This window comes from Ceratosolen solmsi, unplaced genomic scaffold (assembly GCF_000503995.2).
Source record: "Ceratosolen solmsi marchali unplaced genomic scaffold, CerSol_1.0 scaffold2, whole genome shotgun sequence".
NCBI lineage: Eukaryota > Metazoa > Arthropoda > Insecta > Hymenoptera > Agaonidae > Ceratosolen > Ceratosolen solmsi.
In genome coordinates this window covers 3,330,919-3,353,147 of record NW_011948422.1, presented here as the reverse complement: position 1 = coordinate 3,353,147, position 22,229 = coordinate 3,330,919, and the positions used below count along the sequence as shown (strand labels likewise).

The following is a 22,229-nucleotide window of genomic DNA, read 5'->3' as shown; positions in this document are numbered from 1 at the left end:
GTGTTGGGGGGGGGGGGGATAAACTCGTTTTGTCGGAGGCTGTTGCACGCGGCATAGGATTTTTCGCTGATTCACGCGCGCAAAAGCGAGCTCTTTTTTTCTTCCGCTTTCTCTTCTTTACTACCATTCTCTTATGCAATTTTCCCCGCTTTTATTGCACTAAGAGCACACCTCGCGCGTTTTTTCAATGCGTATGAAACGTCGCCGTGGAGTGTCAGAGAGTCCTTTTGTCGCTGTGCGCCGGCTCTTTTGACTTTTACGAGGAATGGAAAGTGGAAAAAAGCGCTGCCACGAATATCTGTGGATACTTGCCGCAATTATAATTTGATCGGATTCATGCGTGAAATCTACGTGTAAATGTCTTCGTTAAAACTTTGCTTTATGGAATGTTGGAGGATTTTACTTTGCGTTACTTCGGCAATTCGGACAATTTTATCTGCGGTTTTTTTTTGTTTTTTTTTTTTGTTTTTTTTTTGTTTTTTTTTCTTTTTTTTATTTAAAGATCTTTCTCTCGCATCACAATTTATTCCCACACTCGAATTCACAGATTGGATCGAGTTTCTTTTGTAACCGACAGTTTTTAAATAATTAATTATTAATAAATTTCATTAATTTACGGCTATGTTAATCAGTTAAGTATCTACGTAATAAATAATATATTATAATGTTAAGATCGTATAATATTGCGAATAGAGCAGTTTTAGTTTATATGAAGCAGCGCAATCAATATATCGGCGATTTTTAATTGTTAGATTTTTGATAATAATAATGAATTTGAGGCAACTGAAATTGTCGCTATAAGTCTTGATAATTGAACGAGTTCGTGAAAGCTTTTACATAAATGCAGTATAAAAATCCAGACAGTGTTAAAATAAATACTCTCTAGTTAATTTATGACTAAGTGACTTATGTTTGCTGTGGTAATAAAACGACCTCCTCAGCTTTGATAAACAACAAGTTTTGCAATATCGTTAACTTGCCGAATGAAACAAAATGAGAAGGGCGAGCTCGAAACAAAAAATATCCATGTACGAAAGAGTAAAAGTTGAAAAAGGACAAAAGCCTGCGTCTAGTTAGATGAAAGTTTTCGTAGAGATCGGTTTTTATCAGAAGTCGAAGGAGCGTAAGAGTAACAGAGCAACGAAAGCGAGAGGGAGTAAGAGAGCGATAGTGGGCGAGGAAGAGAGATCGAGAGCGGGGGAGCGGTAGAAAGCGATTGCGGGTGGTAGGACAGAATCTCCCACCCTTCTTGAGTATTCCAAAATCGTTTTATCCGTTGGCGCCTCGATTATATCCCGTGTCCTCCCCTATCGTCTTATCTCCTCTCTCCTCTACTTTCTTTTTCATTTTTTTCTCTCGACTCGTCTCAGACTATACACACTCCATTCGATTTATTTTTAACTTCTTCTTGCGCACTATCTCACCCTCCTCCCTCGCATCCCGCCACCGCCAACGTCACCGCCTTTCTCTATCTATTTCATTCGTTCTATCCATTTACCTCAATCATCCTCCCCTTTACCTTCATTGTATTTCGGTAGCTGATGTGGGAATAAAAGCGCTTTTCGCGAAATACGGTAGCGGCACAAGAAAGACGGATTCTCTTATCGGGCAGCCAACGCGGCGCCGACTATCAAAGCAGCCCCTTCGAGTTTAATCGGGCGATACGCGAAGGAAGCCCGACGCTCGGTTGTGGGGAGACGGTATGAGGAAAAAAGCGGCCGGAGTGGTCACAAGGGCGAGGAGAAGCTCTGCGACGAGATTCTCTTTTGCTCGCGCAATATAAATTCCTTTTCTCATCTGATAACTCATAGACGAAAATAGGTTGGGAACGGTTTGGCGGGTGAGGGGCGGGGGGGGGGGTGAGATCGAACGAGCAGAGTCTCATCCGCGCAACGCTATTTTTCATTCAACCGGATGTTCGTCTGTCGAGTTTTTAGTTTAGCTTAATGTACGTGTTTTCGCTTCCTGTACCGACTCTGGCCGTCGATTCCATGACCCCTCGTACCCCTATCCACACTGGACTAACTACCACTGGAATAACAGAGGGAAGCATGAAACGCGGAATGCAAAGATTAATCATAGAATGACCGTGGGTCTTCTACTCCATTCATAATGCCTTTTCTCTTGTTTCAGAGGCTGAAATGGGCGAGCAGCGACGCGCACCAGGAGCTCTGCTACTTAAAAGGCGGTGACAAGGACACGTGCCAAAATTATGTGAGGGTGTTCGGTAGGCTGGGCCCCGACCGCTTCATGACCTGCGGGACGAACGCCTACAAGCCACTGTGTAAACATTTTCTGATAAAGGTAAGGATTTTCATTATCTTTCTTCCTCTTGTTTTTTCCATCTTCTTCTTTGTCTTTTCATTTTTGCGCGTTACGATTCATGTGCTGGCAGTAGCTTCGGCTATTCACGTACCGCGATTGGTAAAATTTCCCTCTTCGATGTCACTTCTCGACTCTACAAATAATCTCCATCATTCTCGGCATTTCGAATGGTGGTGGTGGTGGTGGTGGTGGTGGTGGTGGTGGTGGGGGGGGGGGGGGGCAAATAAAATTGTAAGTGAGATTGTTAATTTGTAGTTAGAGCTCTGATTCGGAATAGCAGGCTCAACATTATTGAATTATAAAAAATTCCGTGGGCAAATAATACCCCAGCATTGATTGCACTTTATATTACATTCGGCGTGTATTTATTCCTGAATATATTCGTAGATAGTGAGATGTGAATGAGACTTTAGAAGGTCGAGTCGGTATTCTTTGCCAAGTGTCGAATGAAACGGAGATGCTGGAATCAATTATACGAATTACCGGAGAGTGTGTTTAACTGATTTTGTGAGGGAATATATTATTATGAAAAGCGCGTAGGTACATGTCGGAGCCTTTGAATAAAGTACACTGTACACTGCACTAGCCGTGCGAATATCTTTAAATTCTGGTCAATCGATGCTCGGCCGTCATTGAATTTCACATACGAAATTCTCGTTAATCGACATCCGGGTCCTGTAAATGACCTTGTATTCGGCGATTATGAAACGGGAATGTAAAATACAGTCGGGCACTTTTCTCATTCGTTTTGCTCAATCTAGAAGGCAATATGCCACTCGAATTTTTATTAGCATATTTTCCTCGTATGTGAGAGCAATGAATGTCAATTGAAGAAAGCCCACGTGCCAAAAAGCAAAAGAGCACTCGCTGCTTGCCAAGTGAGATCTTCTTTGGCAAAAGTTTCACCGACTATCCTCGAAAAATGTTTTATCTTTCTCGCAGGCGCACGGGGCGTCAGTTTTTCCAAGCGATTATAGCGCCTAAGAGAGAAGGAGACGAATGTCTCATAGTACAATTAGATTGTACGGCACGTAATAATGAGTGAATTACTTTTTTTCTTTCTTTTTCATTTCTCTTTTTTTCTATTTTCTTACTTTTTTCTTGTTTTTTTTTTTTTTTTTTTTTTTTTTTTTTTGTTTTTGTTTTTTTTTTTTTTCAAAACTTAAGGATTTATATGCATTCCATGGATGATAATGTTCAAAGACTCCTTGATACATATAAGTTTAAGGTTCGAAATTTCAAAAATATGCGACCGGATAAATTAAAATTTTACATAAAGCTGAATAGCGAGATTTATAACACACTACTTCTTACAGTAGTTTAATGAACTTTTCGAAAGTAGTAACGTATGATGAAAACAAAAGTAGAGTGCATATAAATTACTTTAGGCATTAAAGTTGAAAGCATACTTTTTGCAATTGCATCCGAAGAGTTGATAATGAAAGCTAGAATGCTGTATTTTGTAACTCCCTTCAATCTCAATAAAAAGATGACGGGACAAATAATAATAATACTTAATTAAATATCTGTTTTCGATTAGTCGAGGACTATTATTTCACCATCCAAGCTCTCATTCCGATAATAACAATTGAAACTTATAAGTTCGCTAAATTAGCTTATATACATGATAAAACGACAAGTCCTCGTTAAAACGAGGAATTTTAAAATTAATTTTGTTCTTTAAGAAATGTTTTAAATATTTAGCAAATTTCGATAATAAAAAAAAAATATGTAAAACTTTAATGCCTTACTTGTAGTCTATTATTATATTGGTTTTTATTAAACCGTCATAAAGAAAAGTAATTGATCGTGGTAAGCACTTTAATATTAAAATATTTACATGAAATATCAATCTCGTATCAATGGCAATGAGCGTCTTAACAATAATATACAATGAAGCAATGCACAACTGTCGGAAAAATTGTTTTTTCACTCCGTAAAAATTTACTTACTTGAAAGCTTTAGTTTGCTTGGATAAAGCACGTCGAACTCGATTAACCAAGACAAAATGTTGATTAGACGAATGAAGGGAAAAACAGAGAGTGAGAGTGAAAGATGCCGATCGTTAAATGGAAATGCATTAAGATATAAAATATTTCCTGCATCGTCTCTTTGCAAGGTGAAGGAGTTGATGGCGCGAAAGGTGAAAGGGTTGTATTTTAGATAGCGAAGAAGAGTTAAATGAAAGAATCGTCGAGTGAACAGGACACGAGGCCCGACGTTGGTATTGGAAGGGCATGGGGCAAATTGATCGGCTGACGGTGGAGTGTGGATGGGTTGATGGGTTGATGGGTGGGGTGAGGGGTAGGGGAAGGGGAGAGGTGGAGAGGGGGGGGGACGTTACTGTAACCCCAACACAGAATAAGCTCTTGTGAATTGTACTTGTACTGGAGTGGTTGGCTCTCACTGCGCGGCGGCTAGACTCTGGCGATTGGATGTGCTCGAGGAAAATCGTAAATGCGTTTCGATGATTCGACACTGATAAAGGGCTCGGGACTTGGCGGATAACGAGGGAACGTGGCACCAGCTCCTAATCTTTTATGTCCTTGTACGATGCTAATAAGTAATTTTCATCGATGCAAAATGTTGAGGGTAAACGAAGGCCGAGTGATTTCACTTGATCTCTGATTTGCTTTTAATGGCGGATTCTTTTTAGCGTCTTTGTAATCAGAGCACCACTACTTACCCATTGGATTTTCAAGTTTTCTCCCCGATGCCGTAATCCAATGCTGAAAGCGTTAATATCAATTTGCACTTAATAATAATGGTAATCGCTAGGCTTACCGCGAGGCTCAAGATGAAAATAAGGAAAAATTAACGAAATTTTATCGGTACAGGACAATCGTATCGCATTATGAAAAAATTATTTAAAAAAAAAAATCGGAAATCAACTGGTCGTTTATTCAGGGCAAAGGGTATATGAAAAGAAAATGTGTGTATCGTCGTGCGATGCCAAACTGCGAATATAACGATAAGTATATGCGGTGAAATCATTTTTCATTCTTTTGGCTCGAGCAGTTCCGAAATGTATAAAGTGGATAAATCATAGGTGGCTCGATCGTTCTCGGCGCTACAAATTGCAAATATTTAAAGCCGACAGAGCTATTTATGGCTTAATCTTCGCCCAGCCACGGATAAAATCAGGATAAAAAATTTACAGAACTAAAAGAGCACTTTTTGAATGAACGTGCAATATGGTTTTTATATTTCTGCAAAGTGAAAGGTTGTTCTTAGAGGTTTTTTTTTTCTTAATAAGGAGCTCAAATGCTCGCTTATAACGTAATGTATGTTTCATTGATGGAAATACTAAGTCATTATATTCTATCTTCGTTCCAAAAGGGATGCTTCCCCCCTCCTCACCCCTATCCCAGCATCACCCCTTCTTTGATATTTGGCAAACCAATGTAAGGCACTAGCGTAATGGAGCATCGAGACGCCTTAAGTCACTTTGAAAATTATAAAAGGGCTTAGTTTGATGAAGGTTACATTGCCGCGAAAATATTTACACTGACGCTTGATATTACAGGCTCGTGATAATCTGCTCTTCCAGCTGTGCCGAGAGTATTACCAGAGGCTTCATACAATTAGTAAAAACTATTTAAATGTGGCATGTGTGATGGATTTATGAATTAGATGTAGTTGTGAAAAGTTTTGCTTGTCGACTTATGAAATGTCGACGGCGTCACGTATAATATTGAAATGAGGAGGAGGAGGAGGAGGATGAGGAGGGGGAGGAAGGCTTTTTAATAATAACGTCGACGGTTAAAGTTTGTACTTACTTTTGGAATGCTCTTTTTCAATCGCGCATTTACATAAAATTAACGCCCATATGAACTTGTGTATTACGATAATCTCTGTGTCTAAATTCCAATTGTAATTACGGTCAAATCCGCAGCTTTTAATACTGAAACGCTCTTAAAAATCCGAAATCAATTAAAAGCATTTGGAATAGGGATAAATTAAAAATTTTAATTTTAATGGAATAATAGTAGTGGTATTCTGAAGAAAATTTCGAAATTTAATACTTTTTTTTTTGCATATCATTGCGATTTCTTCCTTTCTCTCTCTCTCTCTCTCTCTCTCTCTCTCTCTCTCTCTCTCCCTTTTGTAAAATCTAAAATTTAAAAGAAATTTAAAAGAAATTCTTTGACTTGTAAATTTTTACTGTACAAAGACATGAATCCTAACTTTTCGCGATCATTTATAAAACTATGTAATTTTCAAGCAATAAATTTGAATTTTAAAGAAACTTACTTTACTATTCCTCGAGATATATGTAGCATTTACAAAAATTCGTACGACACGAGTGAAAATAAATTTTCAAACTGAAACCTTTTTATTCACTACATAATTTAATTATACTCTATGTGAGTTATTTATAAAATATTATTAAAAGCGCAGCTCCTGCAACGAAATATCTGATATCGTACGAGTCAAGACGCCTTTAATTTACATTACAGTCAATTTCTTAAATTTCCAATAAATACAGGATCCCCACTACACGAAACTCGTTTCATACATATAATTTAGTATTACTATACAATTCTGTTTAATGCTGTATAATTCGCGTAGCATTGGTCGATAATAAATAAACAGCAAAAGTTTTCTAAACTCTATTGACTGTTGTGAATTCATTGAAGAGAAGGGAAAAAATAAATAAGAAGAAATAAAAAATAAAAGAGAATAAAGAAGGAAAAGAAGATAAATTAAATAGCCCGATATGATAATTGTAGTTGATTTATATTCTTTATTATCTATTCGTTATTTTTGAATTTTATACACTCGAGATATAGAAATTGCTCTTAATCGAAGATTAAACCTTAAGATAATGGCGAAGGATCGGTAGTTAGGGAAGAGCCGAGAGACGTAGTAAATAGAGAGAGATACAGAGAGAGAGAGAGAGAGAGAGAGAACGATTGTGGTGTTGAGGGGGTGGGGTGAACAAGGGGTTGTGGAGGCTGCAGTCTCTCCTAAATTTGAATAAATTTACGAGATTGAGTATCGTAGCGTGAGGTCCGTGCCCGCGAGTCTCTTCCAGTTTTCCAGTCTCACCCTTGGAATTAATCGGAATTAATTATCCGTGCGCGCCCGCTAGAAGCGCTCCTCGTTGGCTTTAGTTTTCATTTTCCGGCAATGAGCTCCCTCCGTCGTCTTTCATTATTTAGTTCTCTTCAATTTTCTCCTTCACCTTTGACTCGATCGCTGCGCACCACTCAATCTCACAACTTATACTCAATTTAAGCATTCGACAGAAAATTAGATAATGATACGGAATTTGTACATCCTCTCGAAGCTGATTTCGTTACGATTACTCGCGAGGAAGTTATTACATCAAGATATCTTAATCAAGTTTGCGGTGAACGTTATTTTCCGATCTCGACTAAGGGACTTTACAATAAAGCTCGAATAATAATGGCAAATCCTTAAGTCCCCTTAAATTCTCATTTGAAACTCTCTTCTAAACGTAAGGGATATCCCGTAATTAAATTAACGCGCTAAGCAGGTGTAATCGCTCAAAAATCCAAATCAAGAATTCCAACCTCGAGCCTTTAAAACAAATTGCCTCGAAGAATGCCTCGCTCGACGATCACTATTTCTAAATGAATAATCCAGGAAAGTGGGGCCCGGCGCGCGGATACCAAACCCACCCTGGAATCCGCGCAATGTTCAACTATACGCCACACCGAAATCTCATTTCCCGCAACAAGTAAACTGCGAAGGAGGAAAAGAGCGAAGTCGGCCGACGTCGTCCGATCTAGCACGAGCCGTCTGTTACTACTTGTTAACGGATGTGCTAACCTCTGCTCGCCATGAACTAGACGTTTTTCAATTATGGAGCGGCCCATTTTCGACCTCGCTAATAACACAGCTGTAAAAGTATATACGATACTGCTTGGCTGCCCCTTGCTCGCTGTATTTTCGAGCGAAAGTGGCCACGGTTATGGGCAAAAGACCGAATGCCCAATTATTGGCTATTATTTTTCGGTTTGCAATAATTAGGAGACGGAGGCCGTAAATATGATCGCTCGATACCGAGGTTCGTCTCGTTTACTTGGCCTGTACTATATACTCTGGTCCTTATGCGCCAGCTGCGGAGCCTAATGCATCCTAAATGCCACGATCTTGCGAGAACGAGACGCAGGATGCGTTTAGTCTTACAAAATGCCGATAAAGGTAGCGTCAAACGCACGAGGATTGTTATAAGATTGGAGAGTTGCCGTTAAAATATAAATAATAAAAAATAAGAGTTTCTTCCTCCCAGCTTTAAACAAAGTGCACTGAGATAGAGACAGAGACAGAGGGAGAGAGAGAGAGAGAGAGAGAGAGAGAGAGAGTGAGTGAGTCGTGGGACATGATAAAGAACAAGAACATTAATAAGAACGCTTGGGGTTTGTTGTACAGACGTCACACAGAAATAGAAACTTTTTCTCGTCTGTCCCTTTTCACCCTTAGGGAACTACATTCACCTCGCGGTAAGTGAGAAAAGCCCAGGGAGCAGAAATCATGAAGATGGCAGAGAAAGTGACCGAACGAACACCTGCTTCACCTAACGGCCAGGACTCGCTCGCCTCCCGTCCCCTCGCCTTACCTCCTTTATACCACCTTTACCTTATCGTAGCCCCAACCCGGCCCGGTTCGCCCGGCCTCCTCCGAGGCTTTTCACCTTCGCCTCTTGCAGCGCGAAATTACGGACGCGCTCGGTACATCGGTATACGTGCGCGAGTACAAGAGACGAACGAGCGAATAAATCACGCGTGCCGCTTCCGGCTGCTCTGCCCGCTGATCCTCTCCCACCGCTACTTTAGCTCGGCTTTATCTCGGCTGCTCGCCTCCTCTTTTTCCGTCGTATCTTTGGTCGGCGCGCACGAGGGCACTCGAGAGAAACGGCCGAGCGCACTTTTTCCCCTGGGGGAAACTGCTAAGTTGCGACGAGCGCGCAAATACGACTGTTAAATTTGAAGAAATGGCTCGGTAAGTACGTGTACGTGGGCTGCCTTTATGCTCCCTAATGCGCACCTGTTCATCGATACTTCATTAACACCCGCGGGGAGCCTCGCGCTTTTTCTTCTTGAAATAATCCCCGGCTGAATATCCTTGTAAATTATGGTGATTCATGCTCGTAGCGATGCGCCGTTTATGCCTGAAATTCCATATTTTGTCGACTTCCTTCCACCCGCTTAAATTTATTGGCTAAATATTCAAAATTCAAAAATTCCCCCTCTTCTTTTCTATCCAAATGACGGATTTTGCATTTTGAATGGCAAAATTTCGTACATTATTCAGCACATACTGAATTATTCATACCCAAGATAGTTAAAATTAAGCACCCCGTCCGATTAGAACAATTAAGCGAAGTAATTTAATGATAGACGTCCATTCTTTATCAATTTCTAGATTGAAATATTTTGGAGGTTTACTCGTTGTAGTGAGATACAATTGCCAAGGTACATGTTGCGTATGAAGCGCGCCTTTATAGAATGCAAATTTCATTTATTTAGCCAACAGCATTGAAGATGGAGATTATTGTTACACTAATGGCAGTCAGAGTGGAATATTGCCGTTTCTCTTACTAATGAAACGTCAAATGATGAAAAAATGTTGATAAGATATAGTTGTCATCTAAATGTCTCGAGGTGCACCACAGATCATTATTATAAGATCGCGTGTCAATCAATTTACTTATAGTTAATAAGAAAATCAGCTAATCAAGCAATTCATTCAAAAGAACAAAAGAAAAATATTCAACGCAATTTATATGATTGAATAGGATTAATAATCGGCGCTCGACTGACATTGTAGAGCATTTGTTGTGAACCAAATTATCAGCCGAGCAAGCCTTATTATTAGCCAAAAAAAAAAAAAAAAAAAATTATAAGACATAGCCAATTGTAATTTGAAATATCGAATAAGAATTTTCATTTCGTAAAATATCTAACTGCATGTTAAATTGCGATAAATAATCCTTATATTTCCTTGAAATGGTAGAGTGGCTAGTGTTTTAAGAGAAAAATTTTCTAAACTTAAATCTATGAATCTAATAAGTTATAAAAAAAAAAAAAAAAAAAAAAAAAAAAAAAAAAAAAAAAAAAAAAAATTTAAACACATATGTAAAGCCTGTAATTGATATAAATTGTAAAACGTCGTCGAGCAGAAGGGATTGATGAACCGTGTAAATTAGTAGATGAACGTAATAAAGAAATAGAACCAAGAAATTATTCGCGTATTCGAGTACAGAATCATTTGATCGGAATGTAATTTGACAGAATGTATTTGAAGTAATGGCGTATTAAACATAATTCGTTGCGCGAGCAAACTTTCAAACTTTGATGACTCGATGAAGAAAGGATGAGCGAGAGAAGGGCATAAGTAGAAGATGAGGTATCTAGATACTGGAATATTTTTATCCCATTCATTACATATAGATAGACTCGCGAGAAGCTTCGCTACATTAAAAACTTCACTATGAAGAAAAGAAGGAAGCTTCCGGGTTGAATATGACGAAGAAATATCGATAAAATATCATTCGCGCGCTCAGGAACTTTATCGAGGACCACCGCCTATCAAACTATTCAGCATGCACATGACGTCTCACGCGTTAAAAAATAAAAAAAAAAGAAAAAAGAAAGAAAAAAAAAAGAAAAGAGAAAAAAGATGAAGATGGGAAAAAAGAAAAGAAAAAAGAAAGGAGATATGGGAGAAGAGTGAAAAGGGACGAGGGAGCGAGGCGGAAAGTGGCAGGAAGACAGCATGGATACGGAAGCAAAAGAATAGTCGAGTGGTGCTACGCTCCGAGATAACGGACATCGACGTGTTTTTCCTCCCGTTTTCTTTGCACTCGCATTTTTATAGGAAACTCGAAATTTTCCAGCAGCAACAGCAGCACTAGTATCAGTAGTATCGGTTGCAGGCCACACCATTGAAGCTCTTCATCGTTATTCTGGTCACGTGGCTTAATATACTCTCGGTACGAGACGAACCTCTTTCAGCTTCTCTATCCTCGCTGCTTTTTCTTCTTCGTTGCCTCATCGCTCCGCATGAAATTGCTCCTCCCCTTCTCCTTACGATCCCGTTCATTTATTAGATTTTACTCTTAATTTTTCTGCCTCCTATGTTACTTTCTCTGCCAGATTTCAAATGTCCACGCCCTTAAAATGCACTTGGCCATTTTCAGCTTTCACTCGCCCGCCAAGTCTGCGAGAATGGCTAATTTATTTTTTACTCGTTGCTATAAGCTGCGTTAATTATGGTAAATTGCAACAATTCCGACAAAATTTACTATTTGAAAATAATAAGCGCCGTCAATGATAAAATATTTCGAACATTACTCCAAATATGAAACGAATTCATCCAATTTACCAAACAAATACTAAAAAAAAAAAAAAAAGTAGCAATTTTCTGTAACGTCGAAATATCCGAATATTTGCATTCATTAATAAACAACGCAATAATTGTCAAGAAGAAAAAGAGTTTTAATCAAAAGCCATGGAAGCAACAAACGAATAAAACTCACTTTACTCGACTTTCAAATTCGACCGAAGATTTAAACACTAATTTTTATCACAATCTCATGGGATTTTCAATGCATTACTAATTCAATTCCCATTGATTATAACATACACGTAAATACATGTGTGTCTGTGTGTGTTCGCGCGCGCGCGTGTGTGTATATACATACACGCACACACACACACACACATATATATATATATATATATATATATATATATCCCTCGTCAATATTATATACTATCTTTCGATATTTTTCTTTCATTTCACACTCTCGCCTTCATTTCTTTCGTCGTCTCCCAAAGGACATCCGACCGCAACAAGACGTCTTTTGCCCTTTCTCGCTCATCAAGACACGACGATTCCGCCGGATAAATTGTACCTCATAGCACGTTCTCTCGCATATATCTTTTTTCTCGAATTTCTTGCGACTTCCTCAATAAACTCTCTCTCTCTCTCTCTATCTATCTCTCTCTATCTCTATCTCTATATCTCTCTCTCTCTCTCTATCTCTATCTCTCTCTCTATCTATCTATCTATCTATCTATCTATCTATCCATCTATCCATCTATGTATCTCTTCTGATGATCTCGAACACTATGTACGAAGCTTCGAAAATAAATTAGCGGAAAAGTATAAAATGAAAGAAAAGTCTTAAGTTTTTAATGGCCATGTGTCTCGTGATATTTTCGAGTTCGAATGTAATTATTGTATGGGAGACAAAAATTTTCCATTTTCAGCTTCATTCTATTAAATTATCAGTTACATTACTTCTTTTCGTTCATTAGGACGGTGATAATGCTCGTTATGCCATCTATTCGTTGTTTTAAAAATGATATGAAATCGTGAAAATATGCGATGCGAATGTCATTCGTATAATGGACTCTCTTTTTAAATCATAATTGAAATCAAATTTTCTTCCATTGTGACATTATGACTAGACGCGTGTATAAACATAAAATGCAGAAAAAATTCGATATTCTGACTTAAACTCGGTTTCGTTCCACAGATTTTTCGCCGCCCTCCGAAATATTGTTTACGTTCAAACGTTATTTAATTTTTCACAACTCTATTGGCATAGAATACCCGGCATGGGAACGACCCTTATGGCCCGGGGCATAACACAGGGGCTCTATCTATTTTATGAAAAAAAAAAAAATAAATAAATAAATAAATAAAATAAAAATAAAAAGAAGAAAAAGAAGAAAAAGAAGAAATAGAAGAAGAAGGTAATGAAAGAGAGTAAGGGAAGAATGGCACTAAATCGTTTACCAAAAAAAGAAAAGGAAGAATAAGAGAGGAATCCGTTGCGTGTTATAATGCTCCATACACCTAACCATGCTTTATATAAAGTTATCGTAGCGTTCGTCGCTCTCCTCCCACCCCTTCATCCTTATATATACATCGTTAACCACCGTTCGCGTACGTAAAAGCCGCAATGCGGTGTGCATATAATACTTGTATATTCCTTGTACACACGCGCGCACGGACGGACCGACGGACCGACGGACGGACGGACGGACGGACGGACGAACTGGCGCGTGTGTGTGCATGCTTGTGTATATAGATCCACGTAGTTGGGCAATTTTCACGCAGACGAGTCAAATCTTCTTCGCTGAGTCGGCTTGAATCATTGTGCTAGGTAATCAAATCCCTTGATGTGATTTTCCTTAGATTTCGCTCGACTGTAACTGTGTGCCTCGTACTTATCATTATTACCTTTTCTCTACTTTTTTCGTGGCATACACAGATTATACAGAGAGTGTAATATATACACGAGAATATCATTTTTATAAAAGTATATAAACTATAATAGATCGTGGTACGCTCGACACTGGCGAATTAATGCTATTTCACTATATCGTTCAATATTATTTTGACAAGGCGATCGTTTATTAGAAGCTAATTTCACTTTAGTCGAGCATACCGAGCGAGTGAAATAAATTTGAGCATTGATTTGAAAAAGTTACTCGATTGATTTTGCGTGTCGTAAAAATAATAGACTTATAAATTCTAGGTACATTGCAAGTATTCACGCGTATTAGCACATTTGATTTCTTTATTCATTTTGTATTTTATTGCCATTTTCTTACTATTTTCATTTCACTCGATCTAATGGGATTACGAAAATGCAATGGTATCGTGCATTACCGAAGGTTAAAAGTTCGATACTAATTATTGCTAAGCTTATCCAAGTACCGTTAATGCCATTACTTGAATAATAACATCGAGTAAATTTAATAAAATATATATTAATGGATCTATATAAAATATTAATAATGGAGTCTTGGATATTGGTTATTTTAAGCTTAATCACTTCATGAGAGAAGAGAGAATAGTAAACTTTACAAAAATCACTCTATCTTTATCCGTGATACTTTATTTTATTTAATTTAGCCGTTTATGGCTTAATTAGGACAATAAAAATATATATATGAACGATGAATGCAAAACAATCACAAATACAAAGATCAAATTAGCATTACACAAGTTTTTATTACGACACTTAACCATTATTAGTTCGTCTTTTTTGAATTTCGATATTTTTTAATTTCTAATTTAAAGCGATATTACAAATCATTATTGGATATTACCATTTTACGATGTAAATAAAAAATCATTTTCTACAAAATTTTACTGCCTATCAAACTCATTAAACTTTATAATGTGTTGAGAAACATTAAGGATGAAATTTTCCATATCGTTAATAATGAACAAATGTGAATGCAAAATTACTTTATAACTTAAGCAATGATCAATTTTTCGACACTAATTATCTGGAAAATCAATCACCTTTATTAACCAAACTTTTATTTATCATAGCTATAAGAAAACTCTTTAAAAACTCCATTAAAAAGAAAATGAAAAATAACGAATAGAAGTAATCCAACGTTCGAGTTCTGTGAACTTTTAAGCTCGCCGAGTCCTTGGCGCCTCTCGTAAAAAGCTTTATTTCTATGTCACCTGAGTGGCGCTCGTCTTTTCTACTTCGTCAGCCCCAATCAAGCAAAAAAAGAAACTTTTTACTGCCCACTACCTCCTCCCTTCGAAATACTTCTTTTATCCATCGTGTGTATCGTGTGTATATTTTCCTTTGACATCGCACTTTTGTAAAAGAAATGTCAAGATGAAAGCGACGACGCCTGTGTTTTTGATACCAAGTGATCAGGGCACTAAATCAACTACGACTATAATTATAAATATTTTTCTTTTCTTTTCTTTTCTTCTCTTTTCCTCTTCTGGCTCTGTACTCTGGCACTTGGGCTGTAATTCAAGTTCAAACCTATCGACAAATCGACAAAGTTTAGCTTATAATATTACATTTTTGTCCTTTCCTACCTACAAATGAAATCTTATCCCATTAACGCGAGTCATTTTACGGGGATTTCCACTAGTGAGCATCACTTTTGTAACAGCGCTTGTTATCGTTTCTCAAGCTTCTTACGAGCACATACATACGCCCATTTTATTTCGAATTATATTCCAGGATAATTAAAATCAAGCCAATTAGCGTCTATATAAGCTATCATTTTGTATTTTGCTTACTTAAGCTTATTACAGCTCTTCTCTGAAATATCTAGACTAATTATTAACATGCGATTAAAGCGTGTGTTTAACAACTATTAATAATATATATAAAAATATATAAATTTACAGAGGTAATAAAGTTTGTAAAAATGCTTAAAAAATTGATTCGTTATAAAAAAAAAAAAAAAAAAAAAAAAAAAAAAAATATTCCCTATTATCAATATTGATACTTATTGATATTTTTCTTTGTTATTTCGGAAAATTTGCTTTAAACGAATAGCAATTTTAATAGCGTAAAAATGGTATTAAAAATTATATCAGACAAATGTGTATTTAACACATCTTGCGAATCGCCTAAAAGTACTATAACGGGAAAATGCAATTCTTATTCATCGAATCGTGATAAAAGAAAATTTTATTCTAATTATTCAACTTCAATATAACCGGGAATACCCATGCGTACTTGGGCTAAAAAAAGTAAAAAAAAAAGGCACATATAATCACCCTTATGCTTAAAATGAAAACTTTCGGCATTAAAATCGTTTAATACCCATGACTGAGCGTCAGGTCCTAAATACCTGACTACAACTAATGGAATTTTATATTTAATTATCGGACTTGAATGTCCATAATAATGCCCAATGGAAAGTTCGTCCCTTGGTCAAAGAGAAAAATCGACGACACACCGAGTAATTCCAATAATTATAATTGGCGCTGCCAATTTAAATGCGAAACTCGATGCCCAAGTAAGTACTAAGCATACACGTACGCGGTCCTTAAAAAATTAAAAAATGCTTAAAAAATAAAAAAAAAAATTTTTTTTTTGTTGTTAACCCAAGCTCTACTACACGCTTTACTAATCCATATACACGGGCTTCTCTATTAATGCGAGATGTCGGGATTTGAAAATCGCATGACTACGTAGGCTATTCGGAAACAAGAAGTTCCATTTGAAAGATCGTCCGATAAAGTCGATAGAAAACAACGAGAGAGGGGCGGGAGAGAGTATTTGAGAATGAGTTTGTGACTGGCAGTGTTTTCGCAAGAACGCGCGTCAAAATCCCATGCGAATATTACTGCTATGCATCTAAAAGTATGAGTATAAAGCTAGCTATCTCAAAGTACTGAGTATCCGGAATTTCGTATCGCCACTTAACTTTCACCGCCTCTATTCTATTGGCATTCGACGTAAGCTGCGTTGCGAGAAAAAAAAAATTAACTTCAACGAGTTACACTCGATGTTTCATGCATACGATTTTAAATTCGTTATATTAGCCGTGACAAAATTTTCGATTAACCACAATAATAATAAATAATAATAATAAATCAATAAATAATAAATAATGTATAATAATATCTCTGAATGATGATCGATGGATGTTTCATTTCTATATTTCATCATTTTAGCGCACGTACCTAACGAATTTCAATGGCAATTGCAATGACTGATAAGTTAATTTGAGAAGCCGCTAGTCTATTCTAATGTCTCGCGAGAGCGCGCAAAGAATCAATAAATGTCACTCGGCTCTTTTTAAAAGCTTGAGGGGCCGTCCCTTTTTGTCCCTGCCTCTCAGCTGTTTTTTCTGTTTTCCAATTAAGGCCTCGCGAACCTTGGGTACAATTTACTCGGGTGAGCTATGTGCTTACGATATTAGGCTACGCCTTCTCACCAGAAGCAAATACTAAAGCCACCGTCATTCAATTAGTATGTTAACGGTACATTTCTAATACTTCTTTGCATTAAAAGAAGATTTAATGCTTAACGAGTACAGTCTAATGTAAATATATGGCTTATAGAAAATATACTGATTACGGATATTTTAATTTGACGTACCGCTAAATTTTTATAATCCCTTTCCTATCTACGTATACATATAAGCGAATAATCATAGTAATTTATAATTTACGTGAAGTTGCAATATTTCATGTGTGCGTGCGTGCGTGCGTGCGTGCGTGCGTGTGTGCGTGTGTGTGTTGTTTAATCAAACGTCAAAGCGGCTAATATTGATAAAAATTTATGGAATTAAACTTCAACGACATTGACTTCTGTATTTCGAACAATCTACAGAACTTACATTTTTATTGAAATTTTTTATTTAATAACAACTTATAAAATGTTGTTGTAGACGAGTTACTATTTCTTCTCATCGTATGTCAAATACATGTCAAAATAGTTAATTATTACTGTTGGTTGCATCTATGCATACATTTTCATACACAGATACGTGCATGTATTTATCGAGACGTATATTTATATTATTGCATTTGTATTCCAACGTAAGTGATAATCAAAACTCACAACGACAACAACAACAAGAACAAAAAATTAGTTACAAGAAAATATTACTTCTCCAAACATAATCCGTTATCTATACTTAATTGTTATTCTATGCATTACCTTAACAGGGCATATATTTGTCTAAATTACTTGTAAATCCAATTTAATATTATCTTTTAACATTCTTATCGATTAGTTTCAAGATATTTGCTTTCTGATTTTTAATTAAGGCTTATCCACGATCCTTTTGATTTTCAGTTTAGTTATTTACCCAACCCTTATTAATTTATCCTACGTAATTACTCTTAATATATAATAATTATCCTTATTATTAGATGATGTATGGAATACATCCATCTCGTGATTCTCTAATTTCCTTTACTCTCGTCTTCGTTTATTCCTTTTGCCTTATCGAGTTTTGTTTTTCATTATTTTTTTTTTTTTTTATTTATTTATTTATTTATTATTATTTTTTTTTTATTTAATACTGTAGTGATATTCTGAAAATAATTTCCAATAAATGCAAGCAATCGAGAATATTACTTTTATAAGTGTATCTTCAAATAGACTCAATTTATGTTGAAAAATGCATATGATATTCATTTCCTCATCAACTCATATAAATAACACTTGATCCTTGTACACACGCGCGCATAATGCTACGGTAATGTAAATAAATGCGATTCTTAACTCACTTACATCAACTTTTACCAGTAGGTATATATACCCAATTAAATGAATTAATTATTATTCATAAAATCTTAGTGAAAAACAAAAAAAAATATATTGATTTCATGTAATTAATAATTTATTTTAAAATTTGTAATTTTATTGTGCAATTCATTACATAAATACATAGCGCCATAACTTTAATTGGTTTAGCATAATTATTATATAAAATGTCTAATATTATAAAATTTACATTTAGCCTATTATATTTATCTAAGTTTTACTCCATTGAATTATTTATTTTATGAGATGCAATTCTTTCATTGCTGAATAGAAGAGCAACGTAGAACAAAACTAAAATATTAAATAAGTGAAAAATCAAAGTAAAACATTTACTAGGCATTGTACTTATTCTATTTCAGAATTAATAATGATGGTAAATAAAATAAATATTATTAGGTATGTAATCTATTTTTAATTCTGAAATCTTAAAATACAAACTGCCTCTTACGTTAATATGTCGCGAGTTTGTCTATTGGAAAAATTACTCATGGAACAACATACACTTTTCACTTACTCAATTTTGAAGTCTTATTAATGTAAAATTATACGTTCGTCTAATTAACATTTTACCTACAATTTAATTTTCTATTTTGCTTTACTATATAAAAACATGCTATTCACTTCAATATACAATTTTCCACATATACCTATGCATAATGTAATTCTTTCAATTCGCTAAAAGTATGAAAATGATAGATAGTATAAAAAGAAACAATCTATCGAATTTTCTAGTCAAATATATTCGTCTAATCCAGGTCACTGAACTTGAAACGTAGATATCTTTTCATCATTCGTTACATTTTCCATCTCTGTTACACATGTTATTGAATATTTATAATCGTCGGTTACATAATGCGCCTGGAATGGATGGAAATCAATCGGTATTTTCTTAAATTCCTCTACGGTGCTTCAAAGCAACATTTTTCATTTCATAGCGTATTTAAAATGTTCATGAAATTGCCGAATCGGCTGAAATGACGAACATATATACTGTGCCCCGAGTTAAAGTTGAATTTTATGTTTTTAATTTAATGCGTTTTAGAACTTTGTAATAGAACTGCCTGCGAAGGAGTTACACTCCATTTAAATTAAATATACATATATAAATTAAGCCAAGGAAGATTTAACATTTACCATAAGATCGTGTCACTTAACTTTTCTTCACTCGTCCTACTAAAAAATCTTATTTTTACGGCCTCTTATATGCTTGCCTTTTATGCTCATAAACTTCGAGTCGAAAAGGCTAAGTAAGAAGAAATCCATCACTGGCTCCATCGCTATAAAAATACTTATGCTATTATCGGATATGAAACGTGTAATTATAATAAGAAACAATTTACTACCTTTAAATTATCTGTCATGTAATGTATTTGAATCATGATCTAAATTCGAAGTCTAACAGAAATAATTACAACTTTATATTAATTTATTTTTTATATGCTTAATGTTAATCGCAAGAAATTTAATAATAAGATGTATCGAGTAATTACTAATCATTTCTGATGCATTAAATATGATAATACTCAACTTCTCAATGAAAATAATCTTTTACTGCAAATACTAGGCCATTAGCCTTTTTATAATTTCTCGTAATGATTTTTCATGCTTATTTCTTAAAGAAAAATGAAAGATAAATATACATGTTATTCGATAAATAATATATCTCGAGCGAGTTACTCGCACTAATCATACAATTAAAATGGATTGCTAAATATTTGTAAAATGCCGTAAAATATACATGAGAATCTTCTTCTTATTATTATTATTATTATTATTATTATTATTATTATTATTATTATTATTATTTATTATTATTATTTATTATTTATTATTATTATTATTTTTCATTAATATTACGTGCTAGATTCACATTTTAATTTTTATTTCATTTCAACTTGTGATATTAACGAAATACCAAACTTCAATGGCATTATGAATCTAACGAAAATACATGAAAATTTAACTAACTATTTTATAATTCCAAAAGCTTTATTTTTATTTTCGATTTTCTGACCTCTTTTTTATTGTAGAATAAAGACTGTACAAGGCGAGCTAACGAGTCTCATTTAAAAAATACATCTAACCCACAGTTTTTCAGCTTACAATGGCGGATTTATATCTACTCTTGGACATGTAAAAAATAATGTGCATAATGAGTTTCGCTCAGGGCGTAATTTCTGCAATTTTCTACGATTTAAGCTAGACATTTTTATTAAAAATTTGAAGTAGTTGACCATATTCGTGAATCGATATACATTATTTTATTCTAGAATAATTAATACATATGTATTTATACATCGATATTGTTTATTATGATATCTTATACACACACGCACACACACGCACACGCGCACGCACGCACACACGCACGCACGCACGCACACGCACACGCACGCACACGCACACGCACACGCACACACATAGATATATATATTAATTTATTTATTTATTAAAAAAATTAAGAATAATTAAAAATTATTTGATTATGTGTATACGTATAATTAACTGAGTAGATAAATTTTTAATTTAATATAAAACAATGTGAATAAATTACGTATGACTAAAAACAGTTGTAAAATAATTGAGATATATCAACTTACTTTAGTGTATAATTACATTGACAGTTTGTAACATTAATATTTTACTTTTACATCAAAACTAATCCATTTATGAATAAATATATGTAAACGCATCAGTTTTCAACTGTTTACTTGACTTTTACATTCCTAGTCAATCACATAATTAACTAACGCATATAACTGTATCTTTTCACTTAATTAAAACGCGTATCTTATATGTTCATCTTCATGAGAGTTAAATTAAGATTAAAAGACTATAAACTACCTTTCTTTTATTATAAATCATAACATATTTGTATAATAGAATTGGATATTTCATATATTTTCACGAACTAAAATACCTTATTTTACAGATTTCTATTCATTAATTTATTTAATTTATTCTAAAATTGATTTAATAACATTAATTTACAAATCACTTTTATATGAGAGTTAAGGGAGATAAACATAAGGACAAAAGACGCACGTATTTATAATAATTTTAAGTTTCTAGAAAAATTTTGTAAATTGTCTTATTAAAAAAAAAAGAAAAAAAAAGAGGAAAAATAAAAAAAATGAAAGAGCTTCGCTGTCAATGGCTTGATGAACCAATTTAAAAATAGAGAAGAAGAAGCAATTCAAAAGATGTAATTCTCAAGGGGCTCGCCTCTCTCTCTCTCTCTCTCTCTCTCTCTCTCTCTCTGAAAAAGCAAGATTGCGTATACGAAGCAGAAGCATCGAAGCTCAAAGGCCAGCCAGGTATCACTCCAGATCGAACATCATCCGGCAGAGGGGAAAGAAAATTAGAGGATCGCTTGGAACTTCCGGTGCATCATCTCGGCAGCTCCTTCTCCCATCCACTCTGTCTTTCTCTCGCCGTGCGCGGGATACAGTTCCCTTAGGATCGATCGGCATTCGCGGTCGGCGGTCACCGAGTTCCCTATCTCCCTGGGAGCATGGATGCGCTTGCGTGCGCGTGCGCTTAGGGGCCCGCGCGCGTATAAGCTCGCCTCGGTTGGATGTTGCCCGGTAATTGGCGCAGTGACCGCGACTAAATTCCAAACAGGACTCGCCTGCCGCGCGCTCAATTGTAGATGTACCGAGGAGGGGTGGGAGAGGCCAAGGGACGCCGAGAGGACGCATCCCTGACATAATGTGACAAGTTTCTCGGGCACGAGTCGACGTGACACTAGGCTTGGTTTGTGGGCAGGATAGGGGGGAGATGCGCGTCCTGTCTACCGACTTGCGGGAGCCTTGGGATACGGCAGAGCGGATGAAGGAGCTCGAGGCCCTGATGATGC

At 35.6% G+C, this 22,229-nt stretch overlaps 1 protein-coding gene across 1 annotated transcript in view; it reads left to right on the top strand.

Annotated features, from left to right (window-relative positions):
- The window catches only part of LOC105361816 (semaphorin-1A), a 269,541-nt gene that overhangs the window by 165,920 nt on the left and 81,392 nt on the right, over nucleotides 1-22,229 (top strand). The window contains 1 exon segment of the mRNA XM_011499098.1: nucleotides 2,134-2,304. Within this exon segment, the coding sequence (XP_011497400.1) occupies nucleotides 2,134-2,304 (171 nt within the window).